This window comes from Aythya fuligula, chromosome 6 (genome assembly GCF_009819795.1).
Source record: "Aythya fuligula isolate bAytFul2 chromosome 6, bAytFul2.pri, whole genome shotgun sequence".
Classification (NCBI taxonomy): domain Eukaryota; kingdom Metazoa; phylum Chordata; class Aves; order Anseriformes; family Anatidae; genus Aythya; species Aythya fuligula.
Genome location: NC_045564.1, coordinates 1,362,388 through 1,383,572, shown reverse-complemented (window position 1 = coordinate 1,383,572; position 21,185 = coordinate 1,362,388). Strand labels below are relative to the sequence as shown.

At 36.6% G+C, this 21,185-nt stretch overlaps 1 protein-coding gene across 3 annotated transcripts in view; it reads right to left on the bottom strand.

The window, feature by feature from the left end:
* Nucleotides 1–1,216: 1,216 nt before the first annotated feature.
* Nucleotides 1,217–21,185, bottom strand: part of RFTN2 (raftlin family member 2) — a 32,709-nt gene continuing 12,740 nt past the window's right edge. Inside the window, exons 6-11 of one of the 3 annotated variants that reach the window (XM_032190541.1) lie at nucleotides 20,957–21,157; nucleotides 16,936–17,057; nucleotides 15,888–15,991; nucleotides 9,482–9,560; nucleotides 5,108–5,381; nucleotides 1,217–3,313 (exon numbers count right to left, since the gene is read on the bottom strand). In XM_032190541.1, coding sequence (XP_032046432.1) covers nucleotides 5,112–5,381; nucleotides 9,482–9,560; nucleotides 15,888–15,991; nucleotides 16,936–17,057; nucleotides 20,957–21,157 — 776 coding nt within the window. In that variant the 3' untranslated portion in view covers nucleotides 1,217–3,313; nucleotides 5,108–5,111. Of the gene's footprint in view, nucleotides 3,314–4,728; nucleotides 5,382–9,481; nucleotides 9,561–15,887; nucleotides 15,992–16,935; nucleotides 17,058–20,956; nucleotides 21,158–21,185 lie in introns of those variants that run through there. The other 2 variants (XM_032190542.1, XM_032190540.1) reach the window with 2 other exon arrangements.

The window sequence follows — 21,185 nt, the reverse complement described above, 5'->3', positions numbered from 1 at the left end:
CAAAAAACTCATTATTTTTGCCCTGATGCTTGCTTTAGTGTATCTTGCTGCAAGTCAGCCCCAGTGATTTTGCTGCTGAGATTTTTATTCTCTTAATGTTGTCAAAGCTTCTGCTTAAAACATCAACCATGTCATCAGCCCCGTTTCTCTAAACCACTTTGTCTCAAGTTACGATTACCCAAAGAATGTTCACCACTTAAATTCATACCATTCATCTAAATTTTGACACAGGAAATTGGCTTTAAAAATTCTCTATCCTAACACTTGTATTCTATAAATTAAACCATAGCCAATTGTCAGAACAGTGACCTGTTTTTTTATTACTTACAGAACGTTAATATGTAACATAAAAGTAAACTAATCAGCTTTTAATAGATGATTAAAAGTCTAACAAGCTTTGCCTTGTGTGATGTATGTATGTACAGACAAGACTTGCAAAAATATAATTGAAGGAAAGTATACATTGAGCTAAAGAATTTAATGCCAGCATGAGACAAACACAATAAGGACATTGATAACTGATTTAAGAAGTGTTTTTAATGATGAGAAGCTTCCCATCAGAAATATAGACCTTAGCTTTACAAAAAGAAAATAGTGCTTTATAGATCAAAGCCAGAGGTTAAGCAGCAGTTTATTACAGCTGATCAGGTATGTAAATGAACTGTGACAAGTGTGAGCAGGGCAAAGATTTTTTTATAGTGGATTATTTCTTCCTGCTTGCAAACACTTAAAAGTATTTCCTGTCCTAACACTTTAAGATGAAGTATTCAGTCTTTTGGAGAGGTTTGGGAACAGCATTAATGTCTTTCCATCTTTTTTAATAGTCGTATTTTTGTTGTCACATACAGGTGAGGGACTCGTCTATTGAAGTTCAGACTCGCAGATGAAGCCATAATATTAGTGTACTTTTTTTGGGGGGGGGGTCAGAGTACGCATCCAGGCTTAAAGTTTGAGCCACAATTCAATATAAAGGCTTGAGATAATGAAGTATGTAAAATACATTTGAGTAAAATGAGGAGTGTGTGTGCAATAAGAGCATATAAAAAAGCTCGCTAACAAGGAGCTGCTAGTAATTTATGATTAGTAGAGTCATAACTTAATGCTTCGGTTTAAGAACATACTGAAACACATAGCTTTAATTAGAATCCCCTCAACACAAAATGTACCCTCCCCTTCTTTCTTTCCCACATAAGATGAGTTGGTTTTCAGAATTTTTCATGGCAAAGAAAGAGAAGATTTTGCATCACTTCTTTTAAAAGCATTTTCAACTATTTGTTTCAGCATCCATGCCCTAGGAAGACAGGTTGTTTAATCTGTGCTCTTCAACTAGTGCATGAAGTCAAATGGTTTGTGTACAGTCTTCACACAGACTGAGCAAGCAGTTTACTCCCAGATTTTTTAAAAGAAGTTTTGCAGCAAGAAACCATTCTCAGTTACACTCCCACAATGGTCCTGCTCAATCTAGCTAACTCAAGGATGAAGAACTGGTCCTTACAAGAAATAGAAGGAACAGGATGAGCACACAAGTCAGTCAAACCACTGTTTATAGTCTCCAACAGCTTCAGTCTGGTTCAGTGACTTTCAGAGAGCTTTTTTTTTTCCCTTTCAGGATTTTTTTCAGTCACCTTTTAAATCCATGTAGTTTTACATACAACATCCTGCAGCAAGCAGTTAACAGCCAGCCAAATAAGTACCTTCATTTGGTTCAAACCTGCTACTTACCATTTCCATGATTCCCTTGAATTAGAATACTGAAGAATTTATTCCTTTGCTACCTTCTCCGTGCCACTCCCTTTACACATTTCTATCTTGTCTCCTGCCAGGTTGTCATTTTTTTTTTCAAGGTGAAGAATTAAATTTTGTTTGTGTGCAGTACAGAGCCCAAATGTAGCCCTGCGAGGTGAAAGACAACAGAGAACTAGGAAAACACTCTAGTGTTTGTACAGCAGGGACAACTTTATGTACTATATGCAAAACAAATGGCATTAAAAAAATAACCAGCTGTCCTTACCTCAACAGGCATTTCTAAAGGGGTTTAAAGGAAGCAATTTAGCATATTTACACCGAATTAAAAAGACTAGAAATAAATTTACAGAAGCTTCAACACAATCAAAACCTACTGAGATTCAAGAGCAAGGACTAAAGTACAGTTGAAACTCTGAAATAAAGCCACATTCCTTTCCGTGGCCTACAATTTAAGAAAATTCTTAAAGAAATTTCTTAAAGCTTCAAGTGGGAATATTCTAAAATGTACCTGTGGACATCCAGACTACCTTTGTTGCAAAAATTGAATCTTCTTTGTTTATACTTCATTAATCATATGGGAAGAGCTTTTTTAAAAAAACACCTGGATGCTAGTTTTGAGTTTTCTGCATTTTCGCTACCTGGAAAAATTCGCTACCTGGAAAAGATTTCAAAAGTGAAATGATTCCTTTGTATCCAATAAATGCATTCTAGAAAGAGTAACTGCATTTAGTTTAGTACTTTATACATTATAATGTGTTATATAAATATTTGCAGGTAGGTTTTGTTTTACAATTTACTGCTGTTAACTATCTTAAACAGTGATACTACTTTATAAAAGGTAATTTCTCTTATACACATTAAAAGCTTTAACTTGGAATATTCAGAGTTCCTAGTTTTTTGACCAATTTTTGCTGCTTTTTACAACTTTGACTTGTATGGAGAACCACCATTAATTGCACATGTGAGAGCGTTTTTTTTTTTTTTTTCTTTTGATTACTTCTGACAAATATTTTTAGAAGTACAGCATTATATTCCAAGTTTTACAAGACCAGCTGCTGTCTCTTTTTTAATATGCTGAAATTACTTATCTTTCTGCCAGGGACAGATGTGTCTTTTCATCAGTTCTTCCCCATCTGTAGTACCATGGGGAGATGCCTGCTGTCGAATGACTGCTACTCAGTGGGCTGTGTGAGAAGACAGGAGTTGGGTCAGGCTCTGGGAGGAGCGCCTGGCTAGCACCCTCCCATTGAGCAGGGAATACTTTGCCAGACTGCTGGTATTTTTCTTAAGAAATTAATGTGAGAAGAGAGAAGCTGCACTTTCCAACAAGGTGCAACAGGAAAATTAGATAAATTTAAAGGTTGTCTCCAGAACCAGGGTTTGGTGAAGCTGAACAGGAGAGGGATAAAGTCTGCTGCAAACAGTTGTTAGGAATTGCTCTTCCAAAGGAAAAAAATAATAACAAACCTGCAACAGTTTTTACCACGAAACTGGGAAGCAACTCCAAAGCCATCATCCTTTCAAGCCCCTAGTACAACAATCAAACCTCATACAAGTGGATAAGGCCCTGTAAAAATAAATTGAAATAGTAGTAAAGCTTCGTGCTACTTCTGCTTATCACAGCACGTGCAACTTTTTTTTTTTAAGAACTATTTCTTGCTCATTGCAAGAAGCAGCTCCTGCCAGAGTCCATTCTGCGTAGCTCCCTGCCCTGGAGATCGCAGGCTGAATTGCCCCATTCTGTTCATCCTGCAGGTGCTCTGAGTCAGTTGCTGGTGTTGCTGTCACTGCATTCCTGTGCCCACTGTGCTGGCACCGTCATCCCAGTGTGGGCAAAGAGACTTCTACAGCATCTGGTGGAACACTGCCACCAGAGGCAGGTGATTTTGATACCTGTCTGACTGCATGCTGTACCACAAACCTTGAGAGAAAGGCTGGGAATACATTTGCTCAGTTCTGTCTTGATTTTTCATCTGAATCAGGTTATTTTCTTAGCTTGAGAGTGACAAGCACTTAGAAGTTTTTGCTTCTAGAACTTCTTCAAAAATACATTTTTATTTACAATCACCTTTATCATGCAATTTTCTTCAGCTTCTCATTTACATTTTTAATTAAAACTTGAAATTTCCCTTAGTAAAAGCTTCTTACAGACAGTAACTAAGTTACAGTATTTTATGTGAAATACCAACGATCTGAAAAAAGAAAAAAAAGCAGAATTTCTTTTCCTGTGGCTTTTGTTTCCCAGCTACTGCAGTAGATCAGCTTAGATGGAAGCTGAACTATTTATTGCCAGATGTAATTTCAAGACAGCACCATAAAAGTAATTCCTGTATGTGCATCTTCTCCCAGAAGCCAGTCTTAACTCCTCCCCACAGTGAGGACAGAAGCCAAAGAGCTTCAGTCTTTCCTGTGAACAGTGCTTCTGCTATTTGATGCAATTGGATATCATTCATCTAGTGTGATATACAATTAGCAGAAATTTTATTTTGCATATACATCGGCATATTTGTAAAAAGTCTCTCATCTAATATTACATTTTATCTACTTCTCCCTCCTGTATATTATTAGTATCATTGTGCACCTGGCTGTTGGTGCTTCTTACAGTTTCTCAAAGTACTTTTTCATAGAATGCAAGTTACCTTTTGGAAGGCGAGAGGCTCTTCATTTCCTCACGAGTAAGTTTTTGTATATATATACACAAAGCTGAATGCTGGGATAGCTTACGTGTACATGGAACCCTGGTAAATGCCGTAGAGCTGAGATAGTATTACAGGAGCAACTGTCTGCCTCCAGAGGTTTTCTGTACATACCAGGTCTGAATGCAGCTTAAATTAACTGTCTAGCATATGACTTGTATTTCTCTAGGTTTCTGAGCTTAGACAAAGCAAGTAAAGTGAAAATCTCATTAAAACTTAACAATATGGAGATATTTAATTTTTCTTGTCCTTCCCCCCCCCCAGTATTTACAATATCCTTGTGGAAAAAAACAAACAGAACAAAACACAAACAACAACAACAAAACACACTTTCAGCTTCTGGAAAACACCAAACATCCACATTCCTTTCTTTCTTACAGAAGACAAACTGTCATTGTTTTGCAGCATTTGCTTCCTTGTTTGTCAAAAAAGATGAACAAAAGTTAGCAGAGCACCCAGTCAGGTAGTTATTCTATCAAAGACAGACAGGAAGCCAAAGCATTTTGCAGTAGTATTATTACTACAGTAGGCTTACTACAGTCAAAAATACAAAATGAGTCTGGGAAAAGTCATAGGATTATATCAATGCATTCAAAGTAGCATGGACTTGGTTTGTTTTACATTTGTGTGAATTATGTACATGTCCATCTGTTGCAGTTACTTACTTCATCACATACATGTGACCTGAGTGACTCCATCTTCCTGGTCAAATTGTCCATCATCCAGTTCTCTTAATACTCCATCACTGCTACTGAATCTGGGAAAGCCTCCATACTGGGAGGAGGCCTCTTTGATCCAACATTGTTTAGAAGGAGACAGATGAAACTCATCAGGTGGTTGTCCAATTTCTACAGGGCGAGAAGTAGCTGTGTCTAATCCAACACTTCTGCTACCAACTCTGCTTTTTTCCTCCCCAGTAACTTGCCTTAAGGATTTCTTCTGAAATAAAAGGAGGTGTTTTAATGTTAGCTTATATAGAAAAAAAGCCAAACACTTCACAATGAGTCATGTATGAATTTAATGTGAGCTGCATTTTAACATAAGGCAGCATTTAACACTGGCTTAAACTATGAACTCCTCTCGAGAAATATCCTAATGGATACATTTTTGTTCTCTATAAAGATATTTAAGGAGAGATGCAAAAGATACACCACAGTCAAGATTTAAAAAAGAGTAAGCAAATGCTTAGAAGAAGCAATTATTTTGACAATGCCCAATTCCTATGCTTTACTTGGCAGACACAGAATGATTTACAAGTCTTAACCCATGCTAAAAATCAGCTGTTTGAAGAAAGCTTTATTTTTGCACCTAACCTACATGTCTGACTCTGATCAAACCAAAACTGCAACTGTTTGTGCCAGTTCTTTGCCCCCTTCTATACATCTGTAACATTTTTCCCAAACTCTTTTGAAACAGTAAAAACAATGGCCCTTGTGGCTAAAGGAAATGTATTTAAGGGAAGCTGTTACAGGAGACATCGGGAAATTAGACTAAGGGGAAATAGTGTTGCCTCAGGAGAAACAGAAGGAAATAAGCTTTGCCTAGATGCCACAGTAAGAGGATGGAGAAGTGTGCCTAAAGGAAATAAAAAAGAGAAATCCCTCATGTGTGCAGTTCAGTCTCAGGTCTCCTCTGAACTGTTTTCTTAGAGAAGCAAATGGTGTGTGATAAAGAACTCACTGAGACAATATAACCCTTCTAAATCCAAGAGGCCTTTGAACCATTACATAAATTGCAAGCCAGATCACAATGCACTAACCAACAAATATACAAGAAGGCAGAGATAGGATCTGTGAGGACTTGAAACACACAGTCTTCTGAAAAGAGACCCTGTGGGAATATCAGGCCAGGTAACAGAGGAGTTCCCTCAATTCTTACTGAATTAAAAGTTCCTTTAGAACTGGCAACTTCAACTTCACAAGGAAAAAAAAAACAAACAACAAAACACTACAACAAAACCGACCTTGAGTACACAAAGCAGCTGGTACCCTGTACTGCCAGCCCCCAGAAGGCAAGTCACAGGGGTCCAGGAGCTGGACATGCCTGGGGGACAAAGCTGTGCCACAGCCGGACCCTGCCACACAGCTGCAACGTGATCAGGCTCTGAGGGTCTGAGACTCTCATGTAGGCATCCTCTAACACTGAACTTAATTAGGCTTTCTTAATTAGGTTCCTTTAATGAAAAAGCCTTGTTGGTTTTGTAGGTTGGCTCTCTTAAAGTTAGTATTCTTCTCCAGATATCCGAGTTACCAGCACGTTACGGATACTCATAAATAGACAAACTGATGCATTTTATTTAGTTTGGAAATTAAAATATTTTAGATATCTGCAGCAGCTTTGTGTTTCAAAAGCATCCTGAATTATGAACATGATGATCTTATTTTGTAAAACAACAAGAAATGCAGTCAGTGTAAATGCAAGTGAAGTGTCACGACCAACAATGTAGAATCACAGGAGTTAAACTTTTTTACTAAAATGTTTTCAAAGGTTTGTTTGATAAAATTCCACAACTCTGTTCCCCCTGTCCATGTATCATTTTAAATAAACATATTTATTACAATTTCTAGAGCAAAAGTTAATAGTTAATATTAAAAGTTAATACTGAATGCCTTCAGGTTTCAGTAGCTTGTTTCATACCTGAAATCTAGCTATTCCATGCAAAGCTAGCATGACGTGCTATACCAGTTAGGCACTGGTAACAAATCGACAGATTACCTCATCTATGAATAAAGGTAATATGCTGTTTTGCCAATTCAGACATTTTGGTAATATATAAATACGTAAATGTAGAGATTAAGATTCAGGGGAAAACCTACATGATTGGAAAAACAGAGGGTAAATGCTACTTTAGTACATGTTTTAGCTTTAGCCCGAGCTACCTATTTATCCCATGCTAACATGACCTCATCCTACTGAGATTTCCTGTTGCAGAAGTAAGATATTCACTGGTACTTAAGGGGCACACTTAGATACTGTGTCTCTTCAGATTTTAAATACAATAATCCTCGTGTACATGGCTACAAATCAGCTGTTTGTTTACTTCCACTGTCTTAACGCTTAACTCAAAGGTTTTGCATTACAATCAAGTGAAACAATGACCACAGAACACAGGTACTGTCATACTTGTAAAAATAAAGAATATAAAGGTCATTCCAGTACTAATCACCTCACAATTAGGCAACAGAATTTAAACAGCAAACACAAGGATTCCTCTAATTTTAATTTAAAACACATCTCAAAGATTCATCAATTTTTGACAATGAATGTTTTTACAGGAGTGCTTTGTATTACAGGGTCTCCTGGCAGAATCCAGTATTAATCCTTCTACCTTGAGTCACATAGTTACAGTGTCCTTTAAAGTATCTCTGTCCAAGGAAAGAGTATTCACATCAGGAGTCCATGAACTTATTATACATAGCAATAAAAAGTTGGGAAACATCAGGAGAATTTTGACTTTATTTGATTGCGACCGACATAAAATAGCATGGCTTTATACACTTACAACACTGATACCAACAAAACTATGTTCCAAAAAAAAGAAGAGATGACAATGACAAGAGAGCAGGGACTGTAAGCTTTGAAAGCAAAAAGCCAAAGATAAATGGTACACACGGGAAACTGAAAGAAAACTGCAAGAAGAACTGGCAGAATTTGGAAAAGGACATGAATGGATGACTGAAACATTGGCAAGGGAGACTGCACAGAATACTGATGTGGAAAATAAGATAGGAGCCCAAATTTTGTAAACAAGGAAAATAAATTAAAGACAGCATACAACACCTAGCTAGGAACTGAGACTGTGATGGAGATGTGCAATTAAATTTCCATTTTTCATGTTGAATGCCATTCTTCCAGGCATGGAAGAATTAATTATCAGGGGACACAGTGAGAAGGAAATTAGGCTGGAGACAAGCAGAAGTCTGGAGAAGAACAAAAAAGGAAGAGTGTATTTTAGAAACACTAATCACAGGAAAATACAGATGATGACAGCAGTCTGGATATAAGCTGGAAAGATCAAATATGAATCCCAGCTATTTAGAGTCTCATGAAACATTTATACAGGTGGACAAAGAAGAGGATAGATACCACTGCTTCATAAAAGTAATAGTATCATGATGGACAGAATTTCTGAAGTTACTACTCCAGTGCTGGGCCTGATTCAAAATGCCTACAGCTTCCATAGCTCCTAAAAAGGCTACCACAGGAGAAGAAAGCTCATTAGCTGAAGAAAGAATAGCCACTGAAGAACAAATAAAAGGGAAAACCCACCACAGGGTGTAGAAAACCTTGGTAAGGAAAAACCCATTGGTTATCCTCCCCTGGCCACAGCAGACTTTGCTATAGCACTGTACAGGTGCCACTGCTGTTGTGACCTTGGCTCTGAGCAGGATGTGATGACTACTTTGATTATTTAATCCTCAAAGTACTTTTATACAACCACTGTTACGGGAATCTCACTTAAAGGGGACAGGTAACTGTTGAAGTTCAGCTGTAGGAATTTTAAGTCCTCTATTTCTGTCCCATACTTTTACTCACACAGCAATGGCTAACACTCCTTCACCCTGGTAACCCCCAGATTACAGAGCCCCTTGCACAGCTTGACACTTGTATTCTGCTACAGGCATGAAAACAGACATTTCAGAGGTCAAAAAAATGTCATCTTTTTCATGTGCAGGAGTTGAGTCAGCTCACTTAGGACTTCCTGAAGGCTTCTAAACAAATGCTTGCAGCATAGCCAACTTCATCCACCTGAGAAACAGTTGTTTCTTAGAACAGGATTCTTAAAGTAACAGGCTTTTAGCATACCTACACTTTCGTTCTCTACAGCTTAGTCTAAGAGCCATATAGCTGAGTTAAAAAAAAAATAAATCCAACTTGCAAATGTATCTGCAAAAACGTGACACAAACTTAAACAGATTTTTTCAAGCAAAACCTGTTTCTGCCACTCTTTTCCCATTAATTTTGAAATCTGTTTCTGTATGTAACTATAGTGTGAAATACTTTTTTTTTTTTTTTTTTTTAATCAACACATTACTCACCTCTGGCGTCTGGACAGCAGAATTCCAAATAACAGGTCTCTGAAGAAAAACAACTTGCTTTGTGGCCAGGTTTCCTTCACTAAAATTTAAGGAAAATCCTTTGAATATTTCAAGGCAATAACATTCCTGTAACATTCACGCCTTTCATAGTCAACTGTAAATTGTGTGTGTATGAGTCAGAAGAGGATAGGTTATCAAGCATTTGCTGGTGTTTTAATTCATAAACTGGTTTGTAATAATAATAATAATAATAAAACAAACAGAAGCACACAGCTTGGTTAAGGTGTTGCACATGTAAACAAATACAGAACAAAACATTTTTATTAGTATGATTGGAGTAACTTGACAGGACTGTGCTTGAAAGCTTAAGTACCAAAGCTCCTACTTTTAATGAAAGACCATACCTTTGCAACATCTGAAATTAAACATTAAAGAGTATTTTTTTCATCTATTTGCACTGATAGATATACAACAACATGCAACTATCTAGTAACACCACAGCAAACAGCCTCAATTTCAGAAGATAAACAGCTTCAACAAGTATCTCAGTATCTGTGAGACAGGAAATTTGTGAAGTAAGACTCTTAGTTAGCAGTAAAATTGTTTTCTGGTTTTAACGTAACATCTGAGACAGTGGGATAAGCTTGCCTTTTCACTACCTCTGGACAAAAGGTCTCAGCTCAGTTTAACCAGTACATCCACAATGAGGTAAGTGACACAGGTGGTTTTGTACATGGGAGGGACAAGAGAAGAAAGAAGTAAGAGAGCAAAAAAAGAACTTCAGTTGTGGGTTTTCTGTTGAAAAAGTTCATCAAAAACAACTCAGGTATTCATGTCTCAAAAATGTTGCATTCTTTTACTACTGGTTAATAAAAAAAGGAATTGTCCTTTACAACCTCTTGAAGATTTTAGATATTTGTTTTCAATACCTTTCCATCAAAAATACAGGCCACCAAATTGACTGCATGTGACTTACAAAGCAAGACTCTGTAAGGACTAAATGCATGCAAGAATTGTGAGATCAGAGCTCTGGGATGGGAGGGTTTAAAAAAAAATTCTGTGCTCTTCCACATATCAGAACTACGTTTTGGTAACTTCTTCCCTCCCTACTCTACTTCTGTGCAGTATTCAACGAGCTCTTAACATGCATAAAGGAAATACACTGAAACACTTTAGCACGAAAGCAACTACAAATACACGAGTAAGATAAAAAAACAGCACCACAAAACTTTAATGACTTAAAACAGACTTGTAGTGATTACCACACAGTGAGCCCACTTCAAGAAGTCATGATTCCACCTATTCCCCTACCAATAATAAAACTGTATTTTTATGCTTAACACTCTGGAAGGAAGTAGTAAAATAATGTCTGATCGTACTTCAGTACGGTAAGTCACAATCTCAGCAACCACACACATAAGGTTGACATAACTGATACATATTTCATGCCAGGGCTAGGACTGATAGTATGAATTTGTTTTTTTAATATTAGGGACTCACTCCAACAAAAATCAGGGACTAAAACCATTGCTAGGGGATCAGAAAGAATTTGTTAACAGCCTACCCTAGTAGAGTGCCTCAAAGTAAGCTCTGAGAACATACACAGAACAGCACTATTCCCAGCTGTATCTGATCAATAGTCAATTATGATGACTTTGTGATGGTGCTTGGCCCATCACAACCTTCCTCTCAACCCTGCTGAACTAAGGTCAAGGCATGTCTTTGCATACCGTCCTTGGATGAGAGAAGAGAACTATCCTAAACTGCAGCCTTTGGGGAAGACAGGGAAATGAGGAGGTTATTTTCTTTAACTTAACATGTTTTCTCCTCTGTGAGTCCCTACCTTCCTTATTTCTATTAATTGAAAAAAAATAACACATATGTTACACTTTTACATTATGAAAAGGAAATCAGCAATCCTGCAAACTTACTCCACATTGCCAGTTATCTTCCCCTGCCTCATTTATGCCTATTTTGGTAATATCAACTGGGAAATCTCTCTTTCAAGTGAGAAGGTTGCGCAGAATGCCTGTCATGGGGAATTGCCTATGCTCTATTTTGTAACTGTGTCTGCATTCCTGCAGCAAAAAAAAAAAAAAAAAAAAAAAGAAAAAAGAAACAAACATTAAGCTTCAGCTTGTATAAATTCTACTAGAATGGAGAAAGGACACACTGGTGAGTAGACAATCAGTAAATTAACAATTTTCTAAGTCTCACCTTATTAAAATGCTGCACACGACAAAGCAGCTATGAGCTTAATTCACAAAGAACTCAATGACAGTGGGATTTCCACAGAATTTAAATGAGAAAAAAACACTTAGAGTAAGCCACTCCATAGCTTCCCTCTCATTTCCACACTTCCACTTTGCCTTGTAAGCCAGGGCATTTTGCAAACGTAGATGAAGTTGTTTGTGATGATAAACTAATAACCACAAAGTCAATGTTTTTGCACTGTATTTGCCTGCTTGCTTTCCGGTGCTTGCAGACAGTCCGTCCTGCCGATTTTCAGGGACTACAGCAATCAGTGAGGGGAAATAAAGGTCACTGCGAAGTACGGCTGCTGGAGCCTTTTTCCTGTCTCTTCTTGTAAGAGGGATGAGGAGCAACAGAGACTCTTTTGTTAAAACACCAGCTATTTGCTTGTCTGCTTATGCTGAATTGGCAATAAGTCCGTCCTCTTAGTGTATGCATACATTAAATAAATCTCTAAGAACAATCATCCAAATGGAAGCTACTCAGGCCTGCTATGATTTTTACATCTGTTTTTATTTTTTTCGTGCATACACTTTCTATGTACGAATCAACTAAGGTTAGACAGTGTTTCTTGAACAAATGAAGAAAAGTTATAATAAGTTCTTTTAATCTATTTGGTTTATTTGCATTTCCCCAAAATGAAGTTTCGCACTCCTTTGCAGTTGCATTGCATTTAGACTTTCAGCTCTGAGACATGTACCAATGTGGGACAGTAAGGCTCCCACAGGACTTGACACAACTGTTCCATCCAAAACAAAACCAGTAAAGAATTCTAACTTTAGACCACAAACATGTACGGAATTCCAGAAATTCACAATAACATTATTTTGATAACTCCAGTAGCACTAAATTACCAACAAAATAATTTCTAACATGTTTTTTTTTCCCCCTAATCACTAAATTTAACTTCTAAAAGGGCTATTCATCTTATCCGTGATATACAGCTTCTGAACTTGGCATAATTATTGTCAAATTCCTGTCATGAAAACATTTAACTGTATGTTACAGCTGTATATAATGCAGGAGGCTCTAGTGAATGAGGTCACTAGTACTATTGTGGCTCTTCCTTACATTCTTTCTTGGTCAAAAAATACTTTAGTGACTGCTAACCGTATTTAAATATCCAAGATAGGGATGATATCCAAGAGATGGATACAAACATTGCATCACATCCATTTTTTTCATGCTCTGTTCTCCTGTATGCCTGGAAAAACAATCACTGACGGAAGACTAGGAACTTCTGTGGGTTTTCTACTTTGTTAACAAAAAAAAACACCCCAAAAAGGTCCTTATCTTTCAAACAACACTGCACAAAATGCAACTCTGCGTGTTCTCTACTATTGCTCTACTTGTAACAACAAAGATCACATTTCTTGAGGAAATGCTTCCTGTATCCTGCATGATTTAGCCCTTAAGGTAGGAGCTAAAGGACAAAACAGGCCTACAGGCTGCTGCCCGTGCCTGAAATGGGCATCCATGACATTCAGCTAGCATGTGGCATGACACTCTGTGCAACACGACATTATTTTATGGAGAGGAACATCTGTAAAAATAATACCAACTTCAAAGAACAGCAACATCAAAACCACACAGGAGCAGGCTTTACAGGCTGCCATTTCTACATTCTGTTTCAAATCCAACCTATATTTAAAAAAGAAAAAAAAAAGAAGGGAGATAGAGGAACACTCTGTGTGTGACAATCCTGTCACACTCCAGACCTTATTAGCTTGTGGTCACACCTTTTGTCTACAGATGAACAGTAGGCTTAATGGCCAGGAACAAATTGTAGAAGATCTGAGATGAGGAAAGTTTTGCAAAAAATTAGGAATAGACTAAGGCAGAGAATAAGACATAAAATGGAGGTAAATAAAAATGGGGAGCAGGCTGCCTTGCTAACATTTTTTATTCTTAAATAGAATTTTCATTATATATTTTGCATTTAAAAAACAAACAAACAAACAAACAAACATGAAAACATGAATTTGCCAAATTGTTTATTTGTTCAGTATTTCTGAAACCTGTTAAATTCAGGCTGAGTTCTGAGGTCAGAGTTCCCCGTCTGGGAAAAGGACTGCTGGTGGGCAGCATGAAGTATCTTTATCCAGCATTTAACTTGAATTCCTAAGATCATCTACCACCACAGTACTAGCATCTTTCCTATCAGACACACAGTAACCATGTAGGAATTTCTTTCTCTTTTTCAAATGCCAATATTGATGTCTAATAATAGTATTTATCGATCACTATGCAGGCTGTCAGGACAGAAACACTTCTTTAGAGTCTTTTAAGAATTCTTAATTCCCAGCTAGGAATTCTGTTAATGAACTTTTGTTTATTTACTTCTAAAAAGAAATCTCAATAACTGTATATTAGACATACTACATGCACGCTCAAAACGTGATTTACCATATTTCTTCTAATGTGGACTGTGAGATACCTTCCAGACAACAACTATCAGACAATTCATGCACACACCTACACAACTATTTAAATCAGAAAACAAATGCTTTGTATTCATCAGTCATTCCAATGTCAATATGAAGTGAATCCAACTTCATGTTTGGCCAGAATACAATCCCGTTTTGCGTCTAGCAGTGGGCTGGTTGTCTCACATCTGGAAACCAAAGCTATTTCAGACACCTAGCATAACCTCAATGTCTTGCTGGTACGTCACCTTCTCAGTAACTCAAGAAACAGACGCTGTCTATTGAATCCATTATCACTTCATACTGCATTTTTTTCTACTATTATTTTTTTTTAATAGCACTTAGCTTCTTCTAAGCAGCCCTGCTTTTGCTCTGCAATCTACCAGGTGCAAAATAGCATCTGCTGCCTGCAGCAAGCCCAGACTGAGCTAACATGGCTGCTCAGGACAGTTTTACCCCTTCTGTCCAACCCCTCGGGGATGGGTACAGGTACACTGCTTGTGTGATAGCAAAGGTTAGGGGTTTAAACCTCTCTCATCCTATGACCTTCAGCACACCAGGAGTACTAGAACCTTCCTATCCGACTGTTCACTCACGCCCTTCCAAAAAGTTGATCTGATTCTGAAAGGCTACTTCTCAATCTTTAAGATCTGGCCAAAAGTTTCATCTGTTTATGAAAACCAGGCTCAGCAGTTCACATACCCTAAGAAGTCACCAAGTTCAAAGATAACACATGTAGATTAAGAATTTAAAAAAAAGAATTGAAGGATAGACGTTTTGTTTCGTGTTCTGAGAAATACTTCTTGATGGAGCAGGAGCTTTGCACAGTAAATTCAGAATTTCGTAACTTTCAGAAGAAAACAAAACAGAGAAATCATTAAAAATAGGAAAACATGCTAGATGTTTTACCTCAATTTCTACTGTCTTAGCTTGTAAACAGTTGATTAAAAACAAAACAAAACAAAAAAAAAACACAAAACCAAAAAACAAGAACAACAAAACACAGATAAAGAGGACAGCTATTTTCTGACCAGAAAAACCTCCTTCTTACATGGGTGAGTTAATTTAATTATGTCAAATCACTTGAACAAAATTCTGTTTTCTTGTAGCAGTTCTCTTAGAAACTTGCATTCATGTCCTTTTTATGCTGTCTTGATTTAATACAGTGAGGTCTAGATCCAAAGATTACTAAAGTCACCCAGCTTTTCCATCATTTTCATGAGCTCTAAGCTATGCCTCAGTACATTTTTTCCCTGAACTTCAGCAATCTTAATCTGATGGAAGCAGAATTGAAAACAAAACAAAACAAAACTGTGTAAGCTTAATTCAGTGATACATTTGCCATTTTTTATGGCAGGTACTCTGCATAAAAGCACGGTACGTTTTCCATTAAAAAGAAATTCTGAAACATTATATGGGATCTAGGTTTACTATTTAGCTCTTCTTACATATACAGGTATTTTCCCCAAGACATCCAACGAAATATTAAAGCAAGAAAATGTGAGAACTGAAATCCAGTAGTTCATTACTATATGTAAACTGAAACAGTATCTACATTAAAGAAGAGAAACAGCTGGATTAGATCATAACTTGCTGGATTAGCACATTCTCCTCGTTAATTTGCAATAAACAGTGCATGACTGTTTTGTGACAAAATCACTTGATAATTCACTAAGATGTGCAACTGTGAAGACACAGCAAAATGCTGCATCCTGCTGTTTGCATACCTGTCATGTCGTACAATAGGTGTAGGCAGGACACAGGTCAGGAGCCATCCAAACTCAGCCAGTGTGTGCAATAAAGGTCCATAATCTGTTTTAATTTCACACCCCTACATTAATAATTATAAAAAGTAGTAAAGACACTCTGTACAGGGTTTATTTGCATTTTTACACATAAATTACAACCCCTCTTCTTTCTTAGTTATAACATGATAATTTGTATTTGGTGTGAAAAGGGATTCCCTATTTCAAACTGAAAGCAATTTGAAAAGTTCAAGACAACAGATTAGATAAACAGAGGAATATTAACTTTAGATATGAGTCCTGATTCAGTATGACACTCAAAGCACATCTATCTTGTTAAATTTGTCATGTTGCTAAATCAGCTCCTAAAACACAAGTTTTTAAAACAGCAGAAATGATTTCTCAATTGATATATTTAGGTTTTTACTTCCAATCTGAGTAACAAGCATCTCACCTAGCTATAGGCCTACTTGTACTTTTATTTATTTATTTTTAGGCTTTAGTCTTGTGCCAGGTCTGTTCACATAAGTAAATGTATTTATTGCTGAGAATTTTAAAAGTAAGTCCGTAGCATCCTCCACTAATTCATATGTAACTTTACTAAGAAAAATAAGTCTTTTGATATTTAAAAGTAAAATTTTTACTAAGAACATACATCTGAAAACTCTACTTAACTCATACAGTATCAGTTTTCTGTTCTAATTCCAAGTTTGACTTCCCCTTTATTTAAGAATACATTGTCAGTACATTGTCAGTGGAGCTGCACTTGCTGAAATTAGGTCTGTTTTGGTCTGAATATGAACATTTACGAGCGTCAAGCCAGTACTTCTGCAGTGCATTTCTTTTATGCATATGACTAATGGGCACAGGCCTGACCTCATTTTTATGATTCAAGGCTAGTTTAGTTTATTCAGGTGGCTTAAAGAAATCATCCTGAAATGTTTATCAAATACTGGTACAGTCATTCTACAGAAACAAACAAAGCAAGCTAGAAGTAGGAAATTGTGTTGCTAAATAATTACCAATTTACCTCAATAACTGTCCATTGTTCAACTACTATTGCATCATTTCCTTTCCTGTTAGAACCTGGAACCCCAGCACCTTCTTCTTCGTAGATAAATATTCCTTCTAAAGATTTGGGCAAATAATCACCTGCAAACAAAGACAAACATAAGCTAAAATATAAGTTTTTAGCTCAGTATCTTACTGAGATATGGGCTTACACGTGGGCTTATATTTTCCCACTGAACAGTCCTTCAGATGAAATGGAACTAAGACAGCAAATAACTCCAAGTTCTTTCTGCATCAAATTACAATTTCACAAAGCATCCAAGTCAATTTATTATTCAAAACCCCCTTTTCAATACAAATTGAGCTATGAACTGTTTCATTTTCTCTAAAGAAACTCTGAGTTCACGATTCCCATATTCAACATATCCCCTGCAGCAAACAGGCACAAAACCTCTTTATTCAACTCCAATACTGTATGCCTAACAATAAATGTGGCTTTTGGTGTGGTGGGAGAGACTGTAAAGATAAATGAAGCATGAAGTGTAAAGTCTTGCTACAGTTACTTAAATAAATACATAAATGGCCAAAGGAAAAGCTTGAAAGAGAAGTGATTGTAGGAAGATTCCTGATGTGAAGGACATTTCAGAGAATACCTCCCTGACTTACTTGTGGAAGTCTAACAGTATCCAGTTAGCCCAAACCAAAGCTGTGCATGAAATATTAATTCATTTTCTGTCTCTTCTCCTAAGTGCAATAAGGAAGCCTTTTGTGCAGTTCTACCTTGCCAACTAGCTATCCTAAACAATTAAACTAAATTTAAACTGAAAAATTATGCATTCCTCAAAATATCAGGTTTAAATCCTCTCCAATATTGCACAAATATGTAAAGAGATGACTATTTGCCACAGCTTCAGTGGCAGAAATAAGCTTAAAAGGTGTCTAGCAAAGCAAAGCTATGTAATACAACTGCTCTGGCTTTAAAATTGGACCAGACCAGCATGGAAGTTTTCCAAGCCAAACAGGAAGTCCTGTTTTGTTGTTGTTGTTTTACTTGTTTTACCAATATGCTTGTTAATGTACTGTAAGACATTGAGCATTTATTCATATTATCTTTGTTTTTCCTATATTGCATATAAGAAACTTACTTACATTGAGCTATGATTATTTAGATACTTACGTATCTGTATCCTATGCTTTTATAAAGCTACCGAACATGTTATTTTATTTCTAGAATATATGCAAATACAGTGCAGATACTGAATATATGGCTTCAGGCACAAACATGAACACCTGCAGAGTTCCTAACAGTTCATAAATTCTCAATCTCATTAATTAATGAATTTGAACCTGTCTTCAGTGTTTAGGCAGATACTTATAATCATCAACCAGTAACACGTTTAACATGCTAGATTTTTTTTTTTTAATCATGATAATATAACTCTGAATTTTAATGCATTATTGAAGCAAGGCACCTCCACTAAGTGGCTTTTGAGACAAATGGTTAAGTCGAAACTTATGTCAAAATAACATCTGGTTTATCCTTGCTAATATTATTAAAAAAAAAAAAAAAAAGACACTGCCTGGCAGATAAAGCTAAACAGAAAAAGCGAAAGTGTCATCACAGCACTCCTATCAATCTTAAGTACTTCTATGATTATGAGAACCTGCAAGGTAGCAACAAACAGAAGCAACACTACCTTGACCCAAATGGAGCTAAAAAAGAACTTACCTGGATTACTTGTATGACTCCCTTCTGTTTTGGTTGTCATTGAGAATTTAAAATGACTTAATTCTTTCGAATTTGTACCTGCCTTGAATTGGGAATTGCATTTTGATCATGTTAGCAACAGAATTCTGTTTACTCCATACAACATCCAAGCAAAATGAAAATTTCTGCAGCTGCTTTACCTGCATCCATTGTTTTCAGTTATATTAAAACATTATCTAAAACTTGCTCATTTCACTACATCAATATAGAAGGACAACTGCTGCTGTAGATACCTTGCAAACTAAAAGCAAACTTAAAAACTAAGATAAAGATGACAATTGAATGCACATGCAAACATACAAGAAGTGCAATTCTGGTGATGAGTGCAAAAGTTTAAACACTTTTTTTCCCCTAAAAAGCCCAGTTTTTATCTGGTTATAAAACTCTTCAATGTTCATCTCATGAAAAAATACTTTAGCTTATGAACTCAGCAGCTAAAGTAATCTTATACTGCGGTTACAGACACTTGATCAGCTACAGAATGCCAACCATGTAGAGGGTTGTGCCTTTGAATACTTCCAGCAGAATTCAGCAGCGTCACACCCATGTGTGTCACTGAAATACATCCCAGCCACGTGGGGCTGAAGAAGCAAGCAGCAACTGCTGCAAAGAGGCCGCATGAAATCCCTAAGTCAGTCATAACCTGGGTATTAAAGCTGGGACAGTTATGCACACAGAAAAAAAGCAGACAGCAACAGGGGAACGGAAAGATTGCAAAAACTGTTTTTGGACAACAGCTGCAAAGATTCATTTCAACAGCTGCTGAAAAAACCCTTGGTGAATTGTAATGTATCTCCAAAGAGTTATTTTCCAGCTCTAAAAAAAACTATTGAAAACCAGCAGTCAGATTTCTCACCTCTCCTCCCCCAAAGGAATCTTTGTTCTTCCACTGACTTCAATAGATAGGAATTATAGTTCAAGAAAAATGGATGGCCAATACAAACTGTGCCATTCAACGGTTTATATGCAAAAAAATATGCAATTTGAGAGAGAATAGCTGACAAATTCAACTTGATAGAAATATAATGATGTCGATGCACTTGTGTTCCTTCACAGATTCTGGCAAATTACTAAATTTACTTTGTTGCTGAGCTATAGAAATATAATTAACATTCAAGGCTAAGTTACCAAGAAGAAAAAAAAAATACACACACACACACACACACATATATATAAAATCAAGCTCTTATTTTGTCAGGGTTCGATTTTTGAAGAACACATATTTAAACATAAAATCTTTAGAAGTTAAACTTTTTTTTTTTTTTTTTTTTAAATTCAGCCCTTCACTAACCCAAGCCTTGCAAAGTGAATGCTGATTGCATTATTATTTTTAATCAGAACATCAGAAAAAGGAAGCATGAATCTCTTGATCACATAGGAGTTCTGAAAGAGCTAGGAGGTTCCCTTCAGGGAAAAACTGTGATCAAATTGAAACTGGCAGAAGGAACAAGACAATTTAGGAATCTGAGGAGAAATCCTGTAGCCTGAAGCTCTATGGTTCTAACAATTTTAGCGTGCTAACTGAGCTTGTAGGCTCCTGCAGAAGAGAGCAAGAAGCAGGAGGGACCAGGGAACACTTCCCTCTCCCACCTTCATGAAAAAATGCTGGAGAATCTGCCTACAGTTAAGGGTAAGAGCAAAAGCAGATTTCTCTACTTAGTGCATGTGTCCAAATCCAACCAGAACCACCTATAGAAAGATGATGGATCTGAAGCTTCAGGATAAACAATCAAATTAATTCAACTCAGGGTTTTGGTAAGAATTTTAAGCCTAGCACAGAACTGAAGAAAGGAGGAAGTGTGGAAAGTCTTACTTTGCTTAAATCTTAATGGTACAGTAAGCACAAGAAGAACAGAAGGCGCTTTTTTGTCTCATTAGAAATATTCCAAGCACAGCACAGTGTCTAGAGTGAGAAGCAGCAGAACACAACTGAAATGCATCTAATAATTTTTCTATTATCTTTTCCCTTTAAAAAGAGAAAAAGAAAACAGAACTAGCACAACAGGTTTATTTCATTATAATGCTACACTCCTTTCATGCTTTGAAAATCCCAAATTTGATTAAAAAAGCAGAAATTGCAATTATTCAGAGCTGCAACTGCACAAAAAACAACAGTATTTCCTTTTCAGGGAAGGAAATTCTACAAATTTACAAAGACTATCTGAACACATTTACAAATTGCCCTTCACACCAACATGCATCTACTTTTTGCAAAATAAATAGATCCACATGAATAAGTAAAAGCTTCCAGATATTGCGGGATAGTGCTCACCTTTAGAAGTTTCCCAGTGTACAAAAGAATCTGTTAAGGATAATCCTTGTTTATAATAAAATGTAGTTAGTTCTAGCCAGTCTGCTTCCAGTGTACTAATAACTGGTCCCTTTCTTGTTACTTTCATGGACAAGATGCCCTCATGATAGGTCCAGCAGGTAGAGTCATCATCAAAAACATTGAAGACTGTATACAGCTTGTCTGAGAAAAGAAAAGAAAAGAAAAAAAA